At 40.4% G+C, this 21,187-nt stretch overlaps 1 protein-coding gene across 3 annotated transcripts in view; it reads right to left on the reverse strand.

Moving 5' to 3' along the window:
* USP22 (ubiquitin specific peptidase 22) overlaps positions 1 to 21,187 on the reverse strand; it is a 90,608-nt gene that overhangs the window by 3,345 nt on the left and 66,076 nt on the right. For all 3 annotated transcript variants that reach the window (XM_085074464.1, XM_085074463.1, XM_085074465.1), the window contains 7 exons: positions 20,522 to 20,691; positions 13,889 to 14,036; positions 8,803 to 8,908; positions 6,821 to 6,979; positions 4,665 to 4,791; positions 2,976 to 3,067; positions 1,472 to 1,534 (listed from right to left, as the gene is read on the reverse strand). In XM_085074464.1, coding sequence (XP_084930590.1) covers positions 1,472 to 1,534; positions 2,976 to 3,067; positions 4,665 to 4,791; positions 6,821 to 6,979; positions 8,803 to 8,908; positions 13,889 to 14,036; positions 20,522 to 20,691 — 865 coding nt within the window. The remainder of the gene's footprint in view (positions 1 to 1,471; positions 1,535 to 2,975; positions 3,068 to 4,664; positions 4,792 to 6,820; positions 6,980 to 8,802; positions 8,909 to 13,888; positions 14,037 to 20,521; positions 20,692 to 21,187) is intronic.

Here is a 21,187-nt window from a genome sequence, read left to right on the forward strand (position 1 = left end):
GAGGTATGGGGAAGGAGGTAATCTTAGATATTTCTAATGATAAACTGCTGAACTTATTAACTGTCCTTAATCTGCAAAGCCAGTACTTATTTTGCAATACTGAATATATTCAGCCTCAACTTCCAGCTCTCAGATGCTGCTGTGCATTTGCCTGAAAACTTGCAGGCACACCTCTGTTCCAAAAAAGGTACTGATAATCAAGTTGCTCTCATTTTCTTTCTCCTTTTCTTTTTTTAAAAATGCAAGACTGAAGTCTTTGGCTCTTTTGTTCTAAAGTAAGATTTTGTTTCCAGTCTTCAATACACTTGTGGCTCTTTTTCAAGTGCTCTCCACTCTCTTTAACTCTTTCATAAAATGCTGCCCTCACACTGTGTGTGATACAAGCACACCTACACAATGGTAAAAAAATCTCTCTAATCTCACTTGATATTGTCCCACTTGTGTTCAAAATTCACAGAACTCTTTTGACACAGCAGTGCCACAACAAGGCACCTATTCACTGACTGCCTACAGAGCCACTCTCTTTAGGAGAGTCCTTGAATGCAGCTAGGATGGACAGCACCCTTCAGTCCCTGCTGGAGCATTCTGACATTGCCCCAGCTGTTTTCTGGCACCCAGATTACTGTGGAGTCCAGATATCTCTGCTCTCATTACCTAAATCTGCTTCATTTTTAACAACTTCTCCAACTTAAGGCATGTGACAAAACTCAACAGTGATCAGCTGTGTTACTATCAGACCTCTTCTAACACTAGTGAACATGCCACACCTAAATAATTCAAGCTGTAGGCCCACACAGTACCTGCCTGGATGATGCCTGCACTAACACCTGGTTAGTTTGGTTTTTCATCTTTGTGTGATTCCAGTTTCTTACTGAAACTTCTAGTGGCAAATGAAGAGTCTTGAATTTAGATACACAACGGCAGCAATGAAACTTGTAACCTTATTTAAATGAAGAAATAAGGTTTCTGTGACCATTTTATTCCCATAAAGCAGTGGATACTGGTTTCAATCACACCCCTTTTACATTCTTGAGCAAGTCCCATATCAGTCTATCATTTATTCTGACTGGAATCAACACCTGACCAAGAGACCCCAGGACTACTGGGATCATGCACTCCTGACTTTGAGTGTCAGTGTTCTCTTAACTTTCTTTGGTCCTCTGGAACTCCCTTTGCCATTGCATTAGGAAGAGGATTATTTAAAGGAAACACCCATCCCTTGTAATAAACACTGTGACCACAGCATTTAATTTTGCCCACAGATCATTTGCTGGGGATATCACCCTCAGCTCTGCCACAGCCCCACGGGAGGGCAGGAATTGTAGTGAGTGAAGCTTTATTTTGCAACATTTCAGACTTACTGTGCTGTCAGATATGGTAATGCACTAGCACTGCAGGATATAAAGCAACACTATCTCCTTCTAGAAGGCAACTACCTTTCCCAATAGGAGTCATGGAATGTACCACTTACTTATTATCATTGTTTAGACTATCCGTCGGCTGCTGGTACTGCCCGTTCATTCTGCTCTCTTTACTGCAACACACACACACACAAAAATCCAGTCACTTAAAGCAGTGGCTTCCCAAACCCAGCAAATTGGTCTGACATGACACAGCCTGTTTGCTGAATTCAGGTCCTTATTCCAGCTGAGCAGCAAAGGGCTGATTAGGATGCTAAAGATGCTTTATTTGCTCTCACAGCAGTGCTACATTGCAAACAACATTTCTCCTTCTGGTCAAGGCTTCAGTGCTGCAAATACACATCTGTTTATGTCAAATGTTTGATCCAAAAAAGCTTAAAAACAGGTTAAGAAAAGATTTGTATTTGAAACCCGGGAAATTATCTAATTACATCAATCCTTTATCTTGTGATGGGTCAATCATCCCGGCTCTGACTTGTAAATTCATTTTGTGTTTTGACAGCAGCAATAGGATTATGCTGTTGATTTCCTAGCTGGTGAAATTCAGAATACTGAGTTATGCCTGCTGATTATCCCATCTCTATTCCATTATTCTGGACACCTTTCATCAGCAGAGCCTGTTCTATCCAAGGAGAACTCCCCACAGAGGAACAGGGAAGTCTCAAAATCTCCAGAATATACTGGAATAAACCATATTTTCTTAATATAACAGTATTTAACAGAGCTTCAGGGCTCTTCTTTGTCTCCTGGTAGAAGCATCTACTTTTTTCCTGGGAAATGGGGAGTGCAAGCAAAGCTTGAAACAAGTAAAATTTCAGCATCAAACAGTCTCTCTGTTAAGAGAAGCATGGTTTGGGGCTTTCTGCACTGCTTCAGATATAAATTAAATCTGAATATCCTCTTGCACATTTGCATGGAATACCTGGACAAATACTTTTTAATTAAGCTGATTAAATTCCTTTCATAAAGGTGTATTTATATAAATGCCATGTCTTCCACAAACCTGGGAGGTGGGAGAAGTCTTACTGTTTCTATTTTAATCTGGACTATGTTTTTGCTTCTTGCAGCATTCTCTAAACAGAAGTTGAAGGTAATAAACAAAAACCCCCAGATTTGCCTATGTGCAGGAATAAAGAGGAAGGATTTTTATAACTTCAGGAATAGAGTTAGGGATTAGGTTGGCTCTATTCTGGCCAACTGCACAGGATGGCTGGTGAGTGGGCACTGAGGGGATGGGACCAAAGCAGGGATCTGAAGGCAAGATGGATCTGGGTCTATAAATTTAACAGGCAACCAGAAACGTAACACACATTAATTTAAAAAAAACCCCACCACAATGTTTAAATAGAAATCCTTGTCTGGCACGTGGAGCTGAACAGTTTATCTAAAAATGGATTTAGACAAGCTACACCTTCCTGAGAGAAGCTCATGGCAGAAGTACCACCATAGACACTGTTCTGCACCTCAAGGATGCTCCTTGCTTCATGCTGCACGTGTATGAACTGGTAACCAGCTCTGCCCAGCTCTGTGGGGAGTTCTGGGCTTGGTACCCACCTGGAAGCCATGAAAGGTGTCATGTCCAGCTCCAGTGGAAACGAGACATACGTAGTGATCTTCCGCCTCAGTTTGGCTGAGTGTTCAAACCGCTGCAGGCAAAGGGCAAGAGGTTTTTTTTCTTTAGAGAAAGGTTTCAGTTTTATGTCTTTTATAAATGTCCTAAGCTTAGAAATAAGAACATGAAAGCACATTAGTAGTCACAACGCAGGGACATCCCCAGATTTTTCCTGTCAGCTCTCTGGGCACACCCATGTAAACACCAACACATTTCTACCAGGAAAATAAAATACCATTTGTGAGCTCAGTGTTAATACAATATTAATTAGGTTATTTACCTTAATATCTATGCATACAAACTTATCCCCAACTGACATCAAAGAAAAACTGTATTAAACAAGGAGAGCACACACAGCCTTTACCCAAAGCAGTGTTCATTTGCAGTGTTCAAATCCATGGCTGCTGCCTAGCCTGGCACACAGAACTGGTGATAACAGGAGCTTGCCTTCAGATTCACACACTGAACCCACCCATCCAATCACCTCAAGTGACAGGAGTCAAGCCTACACAGGAATACCCATTCAAATTAAGGCAAAAAATGGAATATGCTAACAAAAAAAGCCTTGTCCCTCAGCCAAAAGGGGCCTGCAATACCCACCATCCTCTCCTCATCTCCTTCATTGAACATTAAATGGAAACAGGAACAAATACCAGAAAGAGATGAATGAGTTTCTATTTAAAGGCAGCTTCCCACTCCATCTCTCAAAAATTCTGCTCTATTTACACTTCTAGTTAATTATTTTCCAATTGTGATGCTGTAACAATTCCCTAGCAACAGACCCAGATGTGAAAAGCTGAGACTTCTGCAAGTCTTATCTTTTGTGTTTCGCTCTTGCTTTAACACACAAAATGAAATGTGCATTTTGCATAGACAGGACAACACCATCACTCAAGGAAAACTAATTTATTTTCCAAAAAATCTTCAGTCATTTGGGATAACATCAATATTGAACTAAATAGAGGAAAGGGGTGGAGCACATTCACCTTGACTTGCCTAAAGAGCAGAAGCACTAAGGTCTATCTTGTTAACTACTCTACAGCAATAAAAAAAAGCCCAAAACTGCCTTTAAAAGCCAAGCAATCCCGAAACCTCAATTCAGTGATGTAAGAATGTCCTTCAGGAAGAACAGAAACAGCCAAATTAAAACAAAGGAACTGTGCTTCTACCCAGTCCAGTCAGGCTATGACATTTTTGCCATGTGACATTGTACATCCTCATGGTTAATGCTCAACTTGCAGCTGAAGATGCTGAAGGAATGACTACCCCAAAGTCTGGAAAGGCCTGTGAATTAAAAGGGGAAGTCTTTCCACCTGTAACACCTTTCTCCAGGATGTGGCATCACATTCCAAGGACCCTTTGCCTCTTGACACAGAATGACCTTCAACCTGCTGTGACAACTGCCCACTTTACACATTTCAGACTGAACTATCTGAGGGCACCAATTGTGACATTACCTGCCACAATTTCATGTGACATCTGCTTTCTAATCTAGCTAGGCACAGCAAGGTGTTTTTTATATTAATTTATATCATAAAAGCTTAGTCAGTGAAAGACACGTCCAGGAATTCAGCTCATCCTCTCAGAGAGGAAATCACATCCTCTGCTCTGTCAGCCCCCTGTGAACTTACTTTGAGATGAAAACAGGCCACAATGGGTAACTTCTTCATAGTGAGTTGTTTGGTAGATTCTTGGTAGCTATGGCAACCACTACATTTGATTTTGGCACTGCTTCCTAGATGTTCTGGCCTTGTAAACCTAAAAAAAATATTGAAAAGCAAAGGAATGCACAAAACAATCAGATGATTTTTGACACAGGCTGAAAACACTTTTATTTGTGGGTCACTGGCACCACAAGAGACAAGAGTCAATGGGTTTTAAGTCATTTTGGAAAAACCTATAATAAAACCATAATAATGTAAAGTGCTGTGGCTCAGATATCCAAATCTGGCATTGATCATTGCTCTAACTTGCACTGAAGTGGATCAGTGACTGAGAAAGGAGCTCAGTGTTAGTTCATCTCCTACAGCAGAACAGCTCATTTTCATACAGAAAGCAAAGAAAGATTTTTTTTTTCCCCCCCAAAACAAAAACATTGATATGGAAGACACTCTTGTGCAACACACTATTCTACCTTGTAGCCCTCCAGGGCTGGGATTAAAGCTCTGAGATGGAAAGGGCTGTAAACACAAAGTCTTTTTCAAAATACAGATACCCTTCTGAAAAACCTTTGTTGACAACTACAAAAATCTCTTTCAAAATTTTCAGACAGAACTGCTCAAAGGAGTCATGGGAAGAGACCATTAGGGAACAGGGAAGTGCTCACAGAAAATGGACTACCTCGATGTTCTCACTAGAAACTAAAGGAAAATCCCTCTTTTCCAGAAACTCAGCACAGAAAAGACCAGGACTGCTCAGTCCTTTCCTCCAAGTTTTGACATCCCACCAGGCAAATCAACCATTTCCCCAGAGGCTGCCTTACAACTAGGATTTTTGAGATGAAATGTTTTGAAATATAGTTAAAAATTTTTCATTAATGCACATGAAGAATGTGAGGGCAACATGTCAGCTCATCCCTCACCCTCATTCTGACTATGGCCAAAGCATCCTCCAGCACTAAATGACATCACAGCCTCCTCATTAATTAACAAGAATTCCTTTACCTGGTGTAGGTGCCATTATTTTCTGGGGTTTTTTTTTTCTTTTCTCTTAAATCTTTAAAAGGCTTATAAATTTGCTGTGATTGTGTTTGCAATGCCTTTATCTTTCCATTTTTGTGTCATATTCCTGCTAAATCCTTTTTCACGCCAACTTCAGCTGCATGGCCACACTGACATGAAGTTACAGATCTTCTTTCTTGCTAACTTTTGGATAAAAATATAAACCCATCCTCTTTATCCATTAGAGTTCAACTTCTTTCCAAAATCCATACTTTTTATAGTATCTTTGAACCAGGAAGTTTTCCCTTCCCTATTATCACCTTTGATTCTACTAATCTTTGTGTTGAAGAAAATCACCAAAATTCAACTGGTTTTGCCTCTTGATGCATTCCTGCATCAGCAATTTTTCACTTGTACTAATTCCCTCATTTCCTTAGAATTATTGATCATAAGAGTGTCAAGAAGATTAGAAATCAGATGTTAGGGACTATGAATTTTTATTTCAGTAGGATTAGCTTTGCCCCAGGCTCCAGGTAACCTCTTCCTCAGGCAAATATCTGCATTTGCCACAAGAGAATGATTTTAAGATCTGCTGAAAGATCCAAGTGAACTGTACACAAAGCCATAACCTTCTCCCCAGGCACCTCTTTCCAAGATGCCAAAGTTTCAAGCTCAGAATTACCTTTTCTTTTTGAAAGCTCCATTCCTTTAATCCTTAATGACATCCCTGCAACTAAGCTGGCAGTAGCTGACTCTCAGCTGGGCTTAGAGCAAAATCTGATTCCTACTTGCTGTTAGAATTTAGATAAATATTAAATACAATGTAAACTCTTTTCATGTGCCTCCTCAGCCACCAAAACCAAGAACAGGGAGACAAACATTAGTGATTTTGATCATGTAAAACCACAGTGTCTGGCAAAATTTGTTTTCTTCTCACATCATGTAACAATAGGCTTTGAGTGTTTATTGTTGCTCTGAGCCTTCTTACTGTCTCACATGCCAACAACTAAAATAGGTGTAAAAATGCTGTTTGGGGACAGAGCCATGACAAAGCATCCCTTAGCCCCAGTGTTCAGAGCCACCTGGAGAAGGGGATGAAGCCACATTCCTTGTCTCCAAGGCCATACCTTCGCAAGCAGTCTGTGAGGGTGGTGGTGCCTGACACGTGGCTTTCCCCATTCACGACGCTGCCATCACTGCCTGGACTCAGCGGCCAGAACGGGGTGGAGGAGCCTGGCAGATCCAAACTGATGTCCCAGAAAGGGTCTATCGTCGTGGAAACGCCACTGGGGAGAAGAGAACAGGTTCAGACGCTTTGAAAGGGAGCAAAATGAGCGGTTTTTGTCACTCTGGGGTGCACTGCAGGTAGTTAATTTTAAGGACTTTGGGATCTCCATCACCCCTAGAGGGCACTCAGAGATGACAGAAAACAGAGCTGCTCCAGAGTGATTTCCCACAATTGATCGTTTTCCTGGATATGTAAAAGCCATATGTGTGGGGAAATGGACATGATGTATTAAATGCAAAATATAAGTATTTAAGACATTCTCCCAACTCACTGGAGCCCTGAGACTCAAAGCAGAGCTGCTCTGGGACAGAGGCACTACTGACCAGTATAAACCAGTTAACAACTATGACAATAACTACATGCCACCCAACTAGTTTAGAAGCTGGCCTTGTCTGCTCAAGACATGGAAGATGAGGCTTAAGGCTACCTCAAAAAAGAGAAAGCTTTTTAAACACTTTTGTTGTCCTGCAGTGCACTGAATTCAGTTTTGCAGTTCCTCTCAGCATCTCCTACAGCCTGTGGGATTTGAGAGGCCAAAGAATAAGTGCACCAAGCAGCAGCTCATGTTCTCCATCAGAGTCCTCTAAAGACAGCTGAAGACAAGCCAAGAGCCAGACTGTGGAAAAAGCTGCTCAAAATTTTAACTGCTATTGACTCAAATATTTTCTTCCAGCATTCACACTTTTAAGAGACCTTCAGGGGTCTAAGCTCCTCGTTATGTTCATTTTTAGGGGAAGAGTTCTCTGTTCCCCTAAAACTACTGTCTTTCACTCTGCAATCTCATTAAGCCTTCAGTATTCTGCCTTTTTCCCCTGCTTCATTTGTGCAAAAGTTGTCAATTTTCAAAAGAAAACTTCTTTTGTCAAAGTTTCATCAACGTTAATATTGTGTCATAACACATCAAGCTTTGCATTATCACATAAGGATTCTGTGGCTCTACCAGGCAAAGAACAAAATTTCCTATGTTTTCCTTACAGTAAATCTTTTGCAAATCCCTCCAGGAAACTGAGAATAAAAGCAGATTCAAACAAGCCCAGCCCATGTGCAGGACAGCAAGAATGCAAGGCAGAACAAAAAACAAGAACTCTGACTTCTGCACTATGGCAACACCAAATATCTCCAAAGAGAAGTCAACTTGCTCCAGTACAGAGTAGAACAATAAACACATTTGCCCATACTCTTGTAAAGGCTTTTTTTCTGGTACCTGGGATTACATTAGGCATCAGCCTCTTTGAAACCTCTCATGATGATACATGAGGCTCCTGACTGATGGAAAATGTTCTAAAGCAGAATTTTCTTCAAATGCAATTGCAATTACATACTTTGAAATCCAAAGAGATCTTGGAAGTCTTTTCCCTACGATCTTGAAAAACAACCTTTTCCAGAGTAGTAAAATGTGCATAAGCCTGTAGTACTTTCCAGGCACCTTTTTAGCTATGTCTTAATATATGACAGTTAACTTGTAATTGATTGCATTTAGCTGATAGAATTACAGAATTATAGAATCCCAGGATGGTCTGGTTGGAAGAGACCTTAAAGATCATCTCACTCCACCCCCTGCCATGGGCAGGGACACCTTGCACTAGCCCAGGTTGCTCAGAGCTCCATTCAGCCTGGCACTGAACACTCCCAGGGATGGGGCAGCTGCAGCTTCTCTGGGCAACCTGTGCTGGTGCCTCATGGTGCTGCATTTACACAGTTCTTGTCTTTCTGGAGTTTTGCTGGTATTTATTGGTATTCAAGAGAGAAAAGATTCAGTGCACTGCACTGGAGGGGATGCAGATTCCAATCAGAGCCCAGGATCAGAAAAAAGTAACTTACTGGCAGACTTGACAGGTAACATCCGACTGCAGTCCGCCTGTGAAGATTTGGTCTATGATGCAGTTACAGTGGTTGGGGTTGTTGGCCTTCTTCCCATTATCATCACCTGCAAGAATGCAAACACAGGCTCAGAAGTCAAAAACCCTCCAAAGGAACAGTGGTTTGTCTTGGACTGTGTCTCCAGTAACTCTTTCTAACTCAAACTTTTACTGCAAGTTCACAAGGGTAATAGAGAACCCTGAAAAAGTTGTGCATTGAAGAAAATAAGGGAACAAGATGGTAACTCCTTGAAAAATATAGAGAATAACCAGAAGGTGAGCAAATGTAGAGCTGAAGCTTTAAGCCATAGCAGCTCTTAGCCAAACCCTTGATAAAGGGGTATCTCCTTTTAGAGAGATTTTCTTTGCTCTGCCTGGCATAAAGATCAGCTCCTAAGACAAAGGAGCTGCTAAGGTGGCTCATGAAAATCAATATTTAAACTTCAGAGAGAAAAGAAACTTCAGCAAATGCTACTTTTTACTTCTATCTCAGTCAGCTTCTGCAAGCAGAGTGAGGGGAGAGGGTTTGTTAGGAGCCACACTGCCTCCATCCCAGCCTTTCAGCACCAACATGCACCTTCCATCCAAGTTTTCATCAGTGGGAAAATGAAAGATGTCTTTATCTGAAGTGGGGAGATATTGCTGTGTCCTCCTCTAGCTTCTCCAGAGGCACAGCAATCCTCAGAGTTCCCCAGGGGCACAGTGAACACATTCCCATCTTTTAGGCATCACACACTGTCACAGCAGGTCCCAGGAGTACAGTGGCACTTTTAGGATTTTTTCGTGCTGAGTTTAGACCAGCTCAAATTTCTCACAGTAACAAGAGTATTAAATTACCAAACAATGCTTCACACAGTTCTCAGCTTCAAAGCCTTCTCCCTCCATTCCCCACAGGTGAGCTAAGAATAATAATCTTTTCCTTGGTTTTCCAGACTATGCACTGCTTGTTTTCCTTGGATAGGAAACCCAAGGATACAACTGGGTTTGCTTTGCAATCAGAGATGCACACACCAACTATTTCACTCCACCAGCTAATTATTTTTTTTAATACACTTTAAGATGTTCCCCCATCTCCTTCAACAGCAACTGCTATGACAGAACTAAGTTTGGCCAAGTTTCCTAGTGTATTTAACATACTAGGATTTCTGAAACTGAAATGCTAAGATTGAAATACTGAAATGCTCCTCAAATCTCAGCTATTTCTCAAAACCAATTCATTTCTACTCGAGAATGTCCAAAAAACCACCAGAAGCAACTAAAAGTGTAAGGCAATAGACCACTTTTCATGTGTCTAAGGTGCTCTAGCTGGAGTTTCTTGCAATAGGAGCAAATAGAATTATATTCTTTTTTCCAATGAAGCTTTAGAATTATGTTGAAAAATATTCTATAATAATCTGACAAAGGTTCCACCGGATACTAAGTGTGGAAAAGCAGTCATAGGTGACACCTACTAAGCTGCAATGGGCCACTTGAGTTAATTAGATCCTAAATGCCTCAGGGAAGTTCTCCCTCAGCTGCCGGATTTAGGCTTTAGGAACTTTTGTTTGAATTGCCAAGAAAAGCACATTGTTTCCTTAAAAAGGCTCTCGAAGAAAATGCTCTAAAATTAGATTTCAAGTGTACGAGGTTCAAGTCGGGGGTTATCACACCCGGGCTGAGGCATTTCTTGATGGGAATTTCAGCTAAATCTTACTGAACTTAAGAGCTTTTAAAGGCCTCAATTATGCTAAGCTAATGAAGAGGGCATACAGGACAGAGACTGTGCAAGGCATGCTTCACCTGCAGAAAAAGCTTCCCTTAGAAGCATTAAAAAAATTCAAAATAGAATTAACTGGGTTTTAGTTAAAACTCCGACTTTCCTTTTTTAAAGAACTCACGTGCAACTACCACATCCTTGTAATCTCCCCATTTCAAACAGTGTCTCTGCTTTGTTTTGAGGGGGCAGAAGGAGAAAAGCAGTGCCGAGAGCTTTTCCCTGGACCACAGGTACCATCCCAGCTGGTCATCTCCTCCTACAGAGAGAACTGAGCTCTCCCTTTTCAATTACACAAGTCAATTAGGATCAGTGATGAGAGGGTCTCAAATGAATATCCTGCAAGCTTGTTCCCAGCAAAACAGAAGGGTATTACCCACTCAACATTATTTCCCATGACATTTGGTTGGAGAGGAGGGAAAAAAGAGTAAGATTACCACCTACACACACTAGTCAATATGGAACAGATGCTGAGGGGAGGTATATTATGCAGCTGAGAACTAGAAGCTGCTAGATTGCTGTGCTCAAGGTTCCCTTCAACATTTCTATCTCCCAAAGGAGGTTTTAATTTCATGTATTTTTGGGGGTTTAAATCCGGTCATAATTCTTACCAGGGAAATCAGCAGCTTCTTCTAAGAGTGGTCAACACAAGACTAAAAGCAAACTTGAGAATACAGCAATGTACACACTAATGTGATGATGAGAATGGCAGAAAATTGAGTTTAGAAGTTTGGATTCATCTCTGCTACTTGAGTGCTGTTGCTGTTGCTCCTGCAATAAATACAGAAACCCCCACAGCCAGTGATGTCACTGGACAGAACATTAATTTTTGACTTGCAGTCTTGATCCATTTAAGAGAACAGTAATTCTGGTAAAAGTTTCTCCAGGCTTGAGGATGTCTGAGACAAAGCTGGGAAACTATAAAGTTTTTGGATGATTGGAACCTCACTGTTGGGGGAGTGCCAGCACATCTATCACCCCTGAGACAGGAATTACATGGAGATCAGACAGGTATCCTGCACATCCAAAACCCCACAGATGCCACTAAAACAAAGTTTACATTCAATCAGCATTAAAACCACCAACAAAATCAAAACAAAACTACCAGGGACAGCCAGCCCACGTAATCATCCCAGGGCAGTTACAGGATTGCAAAATTTATCTTTACGTGGACATCAAAATAATGTATTTTTCCTAATTTAGGCAGTGACAGATCAACAACAAATATTCACTGCTTTGTCTTCACTTGCATTAAGACTCAGCTTTACTCCTAGAAAGCTGAGTATATGGAATGTAAAATGGATAAATGACGAATGATAGCCAAACAAACATCACTGGATATTTACACATAAGGAACACCTTCATTTACTTTGGTGCCCAAAGCCTTGAAGACCATGAATAATGTCCAAAATCTATGGCAAAATTTTACCTATGACTTTATTTTCTTTCTCAGTGTGTTAATTGCAAAACTTCATTACTATTGAATGGAAGCTTTAAAAGCTTTTTTCATTCATTAAAATAAATATTTAATATTGGCAGAGGAGGTATTATTTGCTTATTGTAGCTGTAGGGCATACTCTCACTATTAGTAATAATATTTTCATATCTGCACACTTCACATGCATGTGTCTGTGTGGATACACAAGTGGGAAAACTTTCTCATTACACTAAAAACCAGTTCATTCCAAATGTGGTTTTGCATGACTATACTTGAAATTTTGGTTTAGATTAACTTGTTTGGTTCCCACACAACTGCTCAATCCCTTCTTTTAAATTACCTTGATGTGGTATAGGTCATTTACTATGATTTAATAAAAGCCTCTCTATTTCTTCAGAAACAGAAATTTAAAAACCTAGGTGCAGAGATGTCAAGGAAGATATGTCAGAGATTTTCTCCATTTAAAGTCAAACCACATTTTTTTAAAGTCTTTTCACATTCTTTATCAGTTTGAGAAGAGCTCAGGAAGCTTTATTGTTTCAAGTTTTTTCTTTACAATTTTGAGAAGCAAATACTACTCATTAATTAATGAGGACATGTAGAAGAAATATAAGCATTACCTTACATTAAAGATGATGAAAAATCTTCAAGATTTGTTAGATCAATGCCTCAGAAACTTTACAGGAACCAAGAAGTGTTTCTGTTTGCAGCTGAATTTATTCAGTGTTAAGAAGTGGGAAGTCAATATTTGGGTAGATTCTGTTCCTCACTGGACTTCCACACCAGTATAATTTGGATTATTGAAATCCAGTAAGTGATTGTCAAGTGACAGATATTAATAACTACAAAGGAACTGCTCTGTGTACTCCTGTCCTCAGCAGTACTTTTTCTGGAGAAGATTCTTTTGGAGACACCACTTATGGATGTGAACAAACCCATCTGCTGCCATGCAGGGCTATCTCAGAGGTAAAAGTAGGATTCTCAATGGTTCAGAGAAGCAGCAGCAGCCTTCCCTTTGATAGTCCTCTGATAAGCCAAAAAACTAACCCCTAAGTGCTTTTCCTAAGAGCATTTGAGGCAAGTTGAGTGCTTTAAAGGCTTCTTCTTGGTAACTAAGGACTTTTTGTTTGTTCTGCTAGTATCAACCCTACTACTTTTCCCTTGGAGGAACAGTAAAAACTGTAGTGCTGCATTAAGTGAATCAAGCTAGAGCAAACATTGGCAGACTGGGAAATTTTCAGTTCAGCCTGAGTTCAGCTAAGACAAAATACATAATTTCATATGATATTATAAAATCAAGACTTATGATACTTCATGTCAAAAAGCACAGCACTGAGTATTTTTATTGTATTGCACAATTATGCATTGCTCTACACAGACTAATAAAACAAGATACCATAACCACTCATTGTTCTTTCTTATTCACATTTCTGTAAGCAATTTGGTATCAGAAATACAGTAGAATCATATTCAAGCAGAATAATAGTATTAAGTATTAAGACATTGCCTCCCCTATATTATTTTAATCAGTCCCATGACACACTGAGTAAGAGCTCTAACTACTTCAAGTATAAATAGAATTAAAATGGCAATTTAAAAGAAAAGACAGTGACTCACAACCAATAAGAGAACATCATGATGGTGATTCAAACCAACGTACAGGCTTGTCTGCTTCTAACTCTTGGTAATTTTTGACAGTGAGAATGGTTTATTTATTTATAAATATTTTAAGTCCACCAAACATTTTAAAAGGAATTTGCTAAGAGTGCTGTACTGCCACTAGACTCAAGAAGAGATGGTTCTACCTCCTTTTGATGCAATAATCCTTGTTGCTTGAAGCCTCAGGACAAGCCTTACCTTTGCAGTGTCTGTGTAGCACATCTAATGCAGCAATGAGGAACTCGTGTGCATCTTGTTGCTCGTACCCTGCTAAATGCCGTGCGTGAGTCCATACCAGGTGCAATAACCTATATGGAATGTGAGGAGATCGGTGCCCAGAGTAAAACTGCTCAAAGCAAAGAGAAGGACACGACTGTTAACAAACTCACACAGCCTCAGTGCATTTTCGTTATTAAAAAAAAGTTAAATGAGCGCAATTAGTCAAATCAATTTAAACCGTTTAATTCTGATGGCCTTAATAATAAAGGAGAGAGACAGCTTTTGTCACAGAGTACTGGAGAAGTGATCTCAGAACTGAGCAGCTCAGTTTTCTCCCCTGAAATTCCATCATTTTGTGACGGATTAACTTGGAAAATGTGGGGGTGCAGGGAGTGGGGTAGACAGACACAAACATCACTCACAATTTGCTTATTGATATCACTGGCTTTTATTAAAACAGCCTGGGGAGGAAAGAAAGGAAAAAAAAATCCTACATTTGAAAAGGATCAGAAATCTCATTCACAAATTATGTGAATGAAGTACACCCCCCATATCAGAACGAACACTGAAGATGAGATTATTAGATGCTGACTGTCAGCCAACCCCTGACCCACAGCAACTCTGCATCCAAAGGCTGTGCAGTCCAATTTTAGGGAAAAATTTCCAAGCAGGGCAGCAGCCTCATGCCAGTAGTGGCCTTTCACTGTAAAAGGCTTTAAAAACAACTTTATTGAGCCAGCTGTTTGCAGAGCTGAAGGTCCCCATTCAGTCACCGATCCCCAAAGCCAGCTGCCATCACTGCTCCAGCAGGGTGTCCCTGCCTGGGAATCTGGTCCTGGACCAGCTCCTGCATCTGCTCCTTCATCTGCTTCAGTCAAAATCTGATGAGCTGGCTCCAGAGTGACTGAAACTGCCCCAGGTGATTTTGCCAGAAGCACATCAGAGAGTGCACAGATGAATTATTCAGTCAGCACAGCCGTGATGTGAAATATCGCTGCTGGGGGGTGACACAGCTGGGGAGGGGAATCAGCACAGGGCAGGAGGACACTGTCCACATGAACTTTTTAAATTAAAAAACAGCCAGGTCCCCCTTGAAAAAAATCCAAACAAACAGAAAAAACACCAACCAACCAACCCCCCCCCCCCAAAAAAAGAAGCCAAAAAGCCCCCCATGTTTGTGGTCTGTGTTTCCCTGGGTTCAGCCTTTCCTTTATCCCTGCACAGTGATACGAGTTCCAAAAGCAAAGCAGGGATGCTTGTGGTGTCCCTGCAGGGAGTCAGAGAAGGCCCAGAAGAGTTTATTCACTTGACAGAGTAACATTTTACTTTTAATAAGTGAACATTTGTAAGTCATTTTGCCTTGCCTCACCTTCGGCAAAGGTATCTGCCAGTAAATGCTGCCTGCAACACCACAATTATGTTTTCCCAAGATCCCATCAAATTTTCAGTTACTCCTCCCAAAGAGAAGACAGTGAATGGCAAATACACAGAATGAAAAGAAGATTTAAACCTCCAGCAGTATGTAATTCTCATCCTTACTGGAAAATTGAACTTCCTTCCCCAGCCCTGAGTTTCTCCTTGCACAGTCCCTGAGCATTTATGTAAGTCCAAGCACAGGCACTGTGCTACAAACCTGCTGAGAGAAAACCACTGCATATTAAGGGACAGTGTGGTAAAAGGCAGCATGATCTTCATCTAGACCTCATATTCGTAGGGTTTTCTACATGATTTTAGTGTATTTCCTCCCACAGAGATTTCCTGCTCACAAGCTCCGTTTTTCCCAAACAAGAAGCTGCACCTCTGCAGCCAAACACCACAAAATGCTCCTATAAATACAAAGATCAATAGTTAACTCTGATGCCAACAAGGATGACACCGAGGGACAGGAGCAGGAGTGTGGTAATTGAAATCTGCTGATGCAGCTGGTGCTCAACATAATTCAGGGAACTGCAGCAATAAAACTTCCCTGTTCTGTCACTCCTTACAATTAGTCCCAGAGCTCTCCGGTCATTTTAACCACCAGCACTCCATGTAATTACTCCACTGCAGACACGAGACCTGCCAGCAGATTTTACATTCTCTGCTGCCTCAGTAGGATGAGGATCTAACACGAATCTTTATAAAATTATTAACTATTGTCACACAAAAAACTAGCAACTTGCCTGGTAAGAATGAGGGGGTGGGGGAAAAGCTTCACTGCTCTAATAAATATTACGTGAAACAAAGAATCTGAGCACATTCAATAGCAATATTTTAACTGGAATGTATAAAACATCCATCCCATCTCTGTCATTTCCTTGCTGCTGGGAAGAGCAGCCTATCAGAGCTGTTCCAATCCACAAAAAGGAAAAGAGTCCATGTGAAGTCTTCTTCCAACCTTTCCACTGAAGTGTGCAAATATAAACAATGATGTATTTGCAAGTCACCTTTAAAACACTTCAATGGCACAACTGTTCCAAACCTAATTGAAACTTTTTCTTTCGTTTAATTTTTTTTTTTCAGTTGTTTCAGTATCAGCTGTTTCTATTGGAGAGAACTAGTCTGAGCAATTTCAAAGTGCTGGGTAACACACTGCTTAATTGCTGTTCCAGGAAAAAAGAGGGGGGAGGGGGGAAAGGAACAAACCAACCAGGATTCAAAGCCTCCATTCTTACACACAACCAAAGTAATTTTGTTTTTCCACTTGCTTTTGCATTCTAGAAAGAATCTATGGTGGATTTAGAGGATTGTAGCCTTTGTAATTTGCATTATTGTTATCAAAAATATACAGACACCAGTGAGGTTTTAAAACAAAATAAAACCCCACTGTACACATTTGTACTTCTTTCTTTTTCTCCTGCCAAAAACATGTACAGAAGTTTCTCAATTAGGTGAATAAACAGATAAATTTGATTTATGCTGAACATGTATCTGCTAGACAGTCTCTGAGCTTTGTAATTAAAGAGTTTATAGGCAGAAATCCTGTATCAGGTTCAAGTCCAATTTGAGAAGTCAAAACCTCCTCCTGTGTTGTGGTTCAAGGAGCCACAAAATCCATTTTGCTTGCATGAACTCTGTATGTTCTACACTTATTTCAGGGAAAATGTTTTACTAAATCAGCACGAACTCTGTATTTTCCGTGAAAAAATGCAAGGCTTCTGTCTAGGTAAAGAGCCTTAACTACATTTTTTACCCCTCTTGTGCCTTTGCTGTAACTGATTTTATACATAAGTCATTTCAACAGTAGCATCCAGAGATATCAAAGCCATAAATCATCTCCTTTTCCCTTTTGTCCTCACTTCTCAACTCTTGCTGTGGTTGTGCTGTGCACTGTGATAGGCTCAGAAGGATGAGTAATGATGGGAAAAAGGAAGGTTTTGTTCTTCCCACCTCTGAGTGGATGCACTGCATTCTGCTCTACTCCCAGGTATTCTTACTATTCCAGTCACAGAGCACATGGGATGCAGATCTGCTAATCCTACCTTCCTGAGTGGTCATTCTGGAAAGGATTTAGATAAACCTCGGGCTGTGGACCATCCTGAAATTCATTTTCATTGGTGAAGCAAAACTAAAACACAAACACCAGTAAGTAAAAAGGAGTGCACAAACCCTTTCAGCCAAAAGGCTCAATGAATGGATTCTGTGTGTTCTATCTTCCCTCCGTCCAGCTTCACCACTATCTGTTACTCCCAAATCCTTTTCATTCCTTTTCTTATGCAGTGTAAGTCATGCCATGATTCTATTGAGAAATAGGTTTCATGTAGCACAAATGAGAATGTTAATTGATGCAGTCAGATATTTTTAAAACAAACAGAGCTCTATGCTTGGCGTGTCTGCCAGAAAAGCTAGCAGGAAAAAACCACCTCAGTCCTGAGAACCATCTGATAGTCATTACTCACCACCAACCTACTTCAAGGTGAAAGAACTTTGTAGCTTCCTATTTAACACAGAGAAATCAGCCAACCTATATAACTACCCGATCTTAAACAAGAAAAATAGAAGTGGGATGAGTAATTTCTGTTTAAGAGGCAAAAGAGCAAAACTTGCTTATTTATATATAGTAAGTTTTATTTAATGTTCAAAACAGTCTCTCTTTTTCTCCTGCAGAGTTCCCACTCAGGCACACACCAGATCCCCTGGCATTCCATTTGCCTAAGATCACACCTTCAGAAAAGAAGGGTGGAGGGGAGATGAAATTAACCCTTGCCCTGATTGCTTGTCCCTGGGTAAGATGCTTTGGGATAACCACACCAGTTAATCCCGGTGGGAAAGCTATGTAGAAACAAGACAGAACCTGAATCAAAGTTTCCCTGGTAATTCAATTACAGAGGAAGTCTTAGCCATAGCACTAAGAGCTCCTGGTTTGTCTTCCTTTGCTCAGACCTCAGCTCTGCAAAGGCAGCGTCAGAATCTTCATTACAACCTCTGCACAGAGCTGGGACATGAAACATAACCTGTCTGCTCCAAAAATTGCACCATTTTAATTTTTAATCCTGAATGCAGAGAAATTAAAACTCCCTGGGAATGGAACTGCACAATGGGTACAGTACTGTACAACTGTACAGAGCCATAAGCACAACAAGGTATTTACTGCTTGGGAGTTCAAATGTACCGAGCTGGTTACAGACCCAACAGCTTTGCTTAGGAGGATTAAGCTCCAGTTTTCCTTCAAGAAGGTTGAGTCACTTTCTGTGTCTTCCCACAGCACATGGCTGCAGTATTTAATGTGAAATAAGGACAGAGACTATTGCTGTCTGCACAGTCTGGTGTCACAGATATGGCTGTTCCCTCATCCATACACCCTCATGTTGCAGAACATTAATTAATAGAACTAATGCAAGTGCAGGCATGAATTTGGATTTGAAAACGAAGGCTGAGCTTCCCAAAGTTGTGTGTGAAATTAAATTTGATTACAATTGAAACTAACACAAATGTTGTATTTAAGACCCATTTTGGGTAACAGCCTGCTCTTTGTTCCATGCTCATAGCAGAGCAAAAGGCATCCTGAGCCATCAACAGGGCTCCACATACAAAAATGGCAACAAAATCATTACCTAGAGAGTCTTGATCTTTCCTGCAGCCCCTCAATCTGTAATGTAACACTCATTTCCCCTTTCCCAAGGGACTTTTTAAAAAATGCATGTATAAATAGAGTGTGGTGATGTTCATCAGCATGGGATTTTATATCACTATTTGATGAAAGGATATCACAATTATAATAGTTCCGTATTTTTAAATAAGTAAATAGGTTTCTGTATTAACAGTGTACAGAAACTGATATTTCTATACCATAGCTGATTTTTTTATGTAGGCATTGTGGTATTTCCCTACTTAACTGCACATCTGGTTTCAATAATCCTGCAGCTGCTACCTCTTGGTCTGCCTGCCTTTTGTTTTTACCTCCTTTCCTGACAGACTCAGGAACAATTGAAAAATAGAGCAAAAAGTAAGAAATACACATACAGCTAGTGACTGATAAGCAGCATGAAGTGTTGCTAATTCTCAGGAGTGCTAAGTATGAGCAGAAAACAACTTTGTACTGAACAACTAAGGGAGCTTTACCGTCCATATATGTTTAACTCACCTGCAGTAACCAGAAAGAATCATCTCTGGTAAAAAAGGCACAGGAGTAAAATCAAATTGAAAATCACAAGATAAAGCAAAAGCTATTTTAGGTTGGCTCCTGTCAGAATGAACTTCCATGACAGCACATCCACAGAAAACCTGCTCTGTGTACAGACATCTCCAGCAATTTTAAATGCTCCATGACAGCACGTACTACAGCTCTTTTTGTTTTTAAGGTTGGTTTTATTTTACTTACCAAGAAAGCAGATCTACCACTGAGGGAATGGCACAGCACTGGATTTGTTTGTTTGTTTTTAAAGACATCTTAAAGCTAGGAGCTCATGTCTACCCCCAATCCTTACGTTACTGATGTGGAATTAAGATAGTTAATAAAGCTCTTTGACTATTTATTGAGGAAAAGCCTGTGCCTGTCTCTCACAGCACAGACCAGACCTGCAGAAAAAGACACACTATGACAGTTTCCTGAGTGGGAAAGGGAAAGAAGAGCAGCTTGTACAGGGAAGACACAAACTGTAGCAACACATTCACTTCTCTTCATCCTCCTTCCTGGCCCTTACTGGGTTTGCACGTAAAAGATGTTTCTCCCGGTGAACAAGCACTGAACTGAGATCTTTAAAATATTCATACAGACCTACATAATCCAGTACCTTAGACCACAAGGATATATACTACTGCTTTATTCTCACTCCCATTATCACCCGAAGAGCCCGTGACATATTTTCCAGTTACAACTTGCACTTTTAATTAAAGCACACATTCAGCTTTAAGACTAAAGACTCCCAGATCAGTCTCAGAAGAACAGGCAGCACTGTAATTATTTCCAATACCAGCTTTGCCTAAACAAGGGTGACTTCAGAATAGGACTTAAAAGGCCATTAGTTTCCTTTTCAGCAGCTGGATATTTTTGACAGTGGGGGTCTTATTCTTTACTGCTTTGTTTTGCTACATTCTGAAGGGAAATTTGTATTTGCAAATAGAACACAACTCCTTTCAGGGTAAGAAACAGCATCTGTGGCGAAGTGATGCTTTGTGGCAAACAGCACTCACCTCCTGAAAGAGCGTAGACATTTCACAGACCAGACATGAGCTGGGGCTTTGCATTTCACATTTGTGCCTGTCGGAGAGGAAGAAATCTCGCAGCAGTGGAGTGTGGGTAAGTGCCTGGACAATACAGTTCATAAAACATGTGTTCCCAAGATTGATTAGCCCTCGTAGACCTATAAAGACAGAAAGGGGGAGGGGATGCATAAGCATTATCAAGTTAATAAAATGGTGTATTTGCATTTTTATATAGTTTTCACAATATTGCCACAGATTTACTGTATTACATGCACAGCTCCAAGTACCATTTTAAACTGGTTTAGGGAGGCTGTTGGTATTTTTGTACTCAAGTCACAAGAAGCTGCAGAAGCTTTCTGAACTACACTAGGATTTGTTTCTTAAATTCCAAGAAATAAGGAAATCTCAAAGTACAGGAACACAAATTCCATTATTTTGCAATGGCTGTTGTGCCACATGTCACCAAAACATGTCCCTCCCCAGGCTGATACCAAAGTGCAATGACAACAGCTGGTAAGTCAGTACAGTAAGAAACCAATACATTTAAATAAATCAGTAAGTAAGTTTTCAGATTGTTTAAAAAGCTTTCCCCCATGCAGGTAACGAAGGCAGAATAAGGTCTTTGTACTATTATAATAATCATCTTTCTAAGAC

This window comes from Lichenostomus cassidix, chromosome 14 (assembly GCF_008360975.1).
Source record: "Lichenostomus cassidix isolate B80296 chromosome 14, HeHo_3.0, whole genome shotgun sequence".
Lineage (NCBI taxonomy): Eukaryota > Metazoa > Chordata > Aves > Passeriformes > Meliphagidae > Lichenostomus > Lichenostomus cassidix.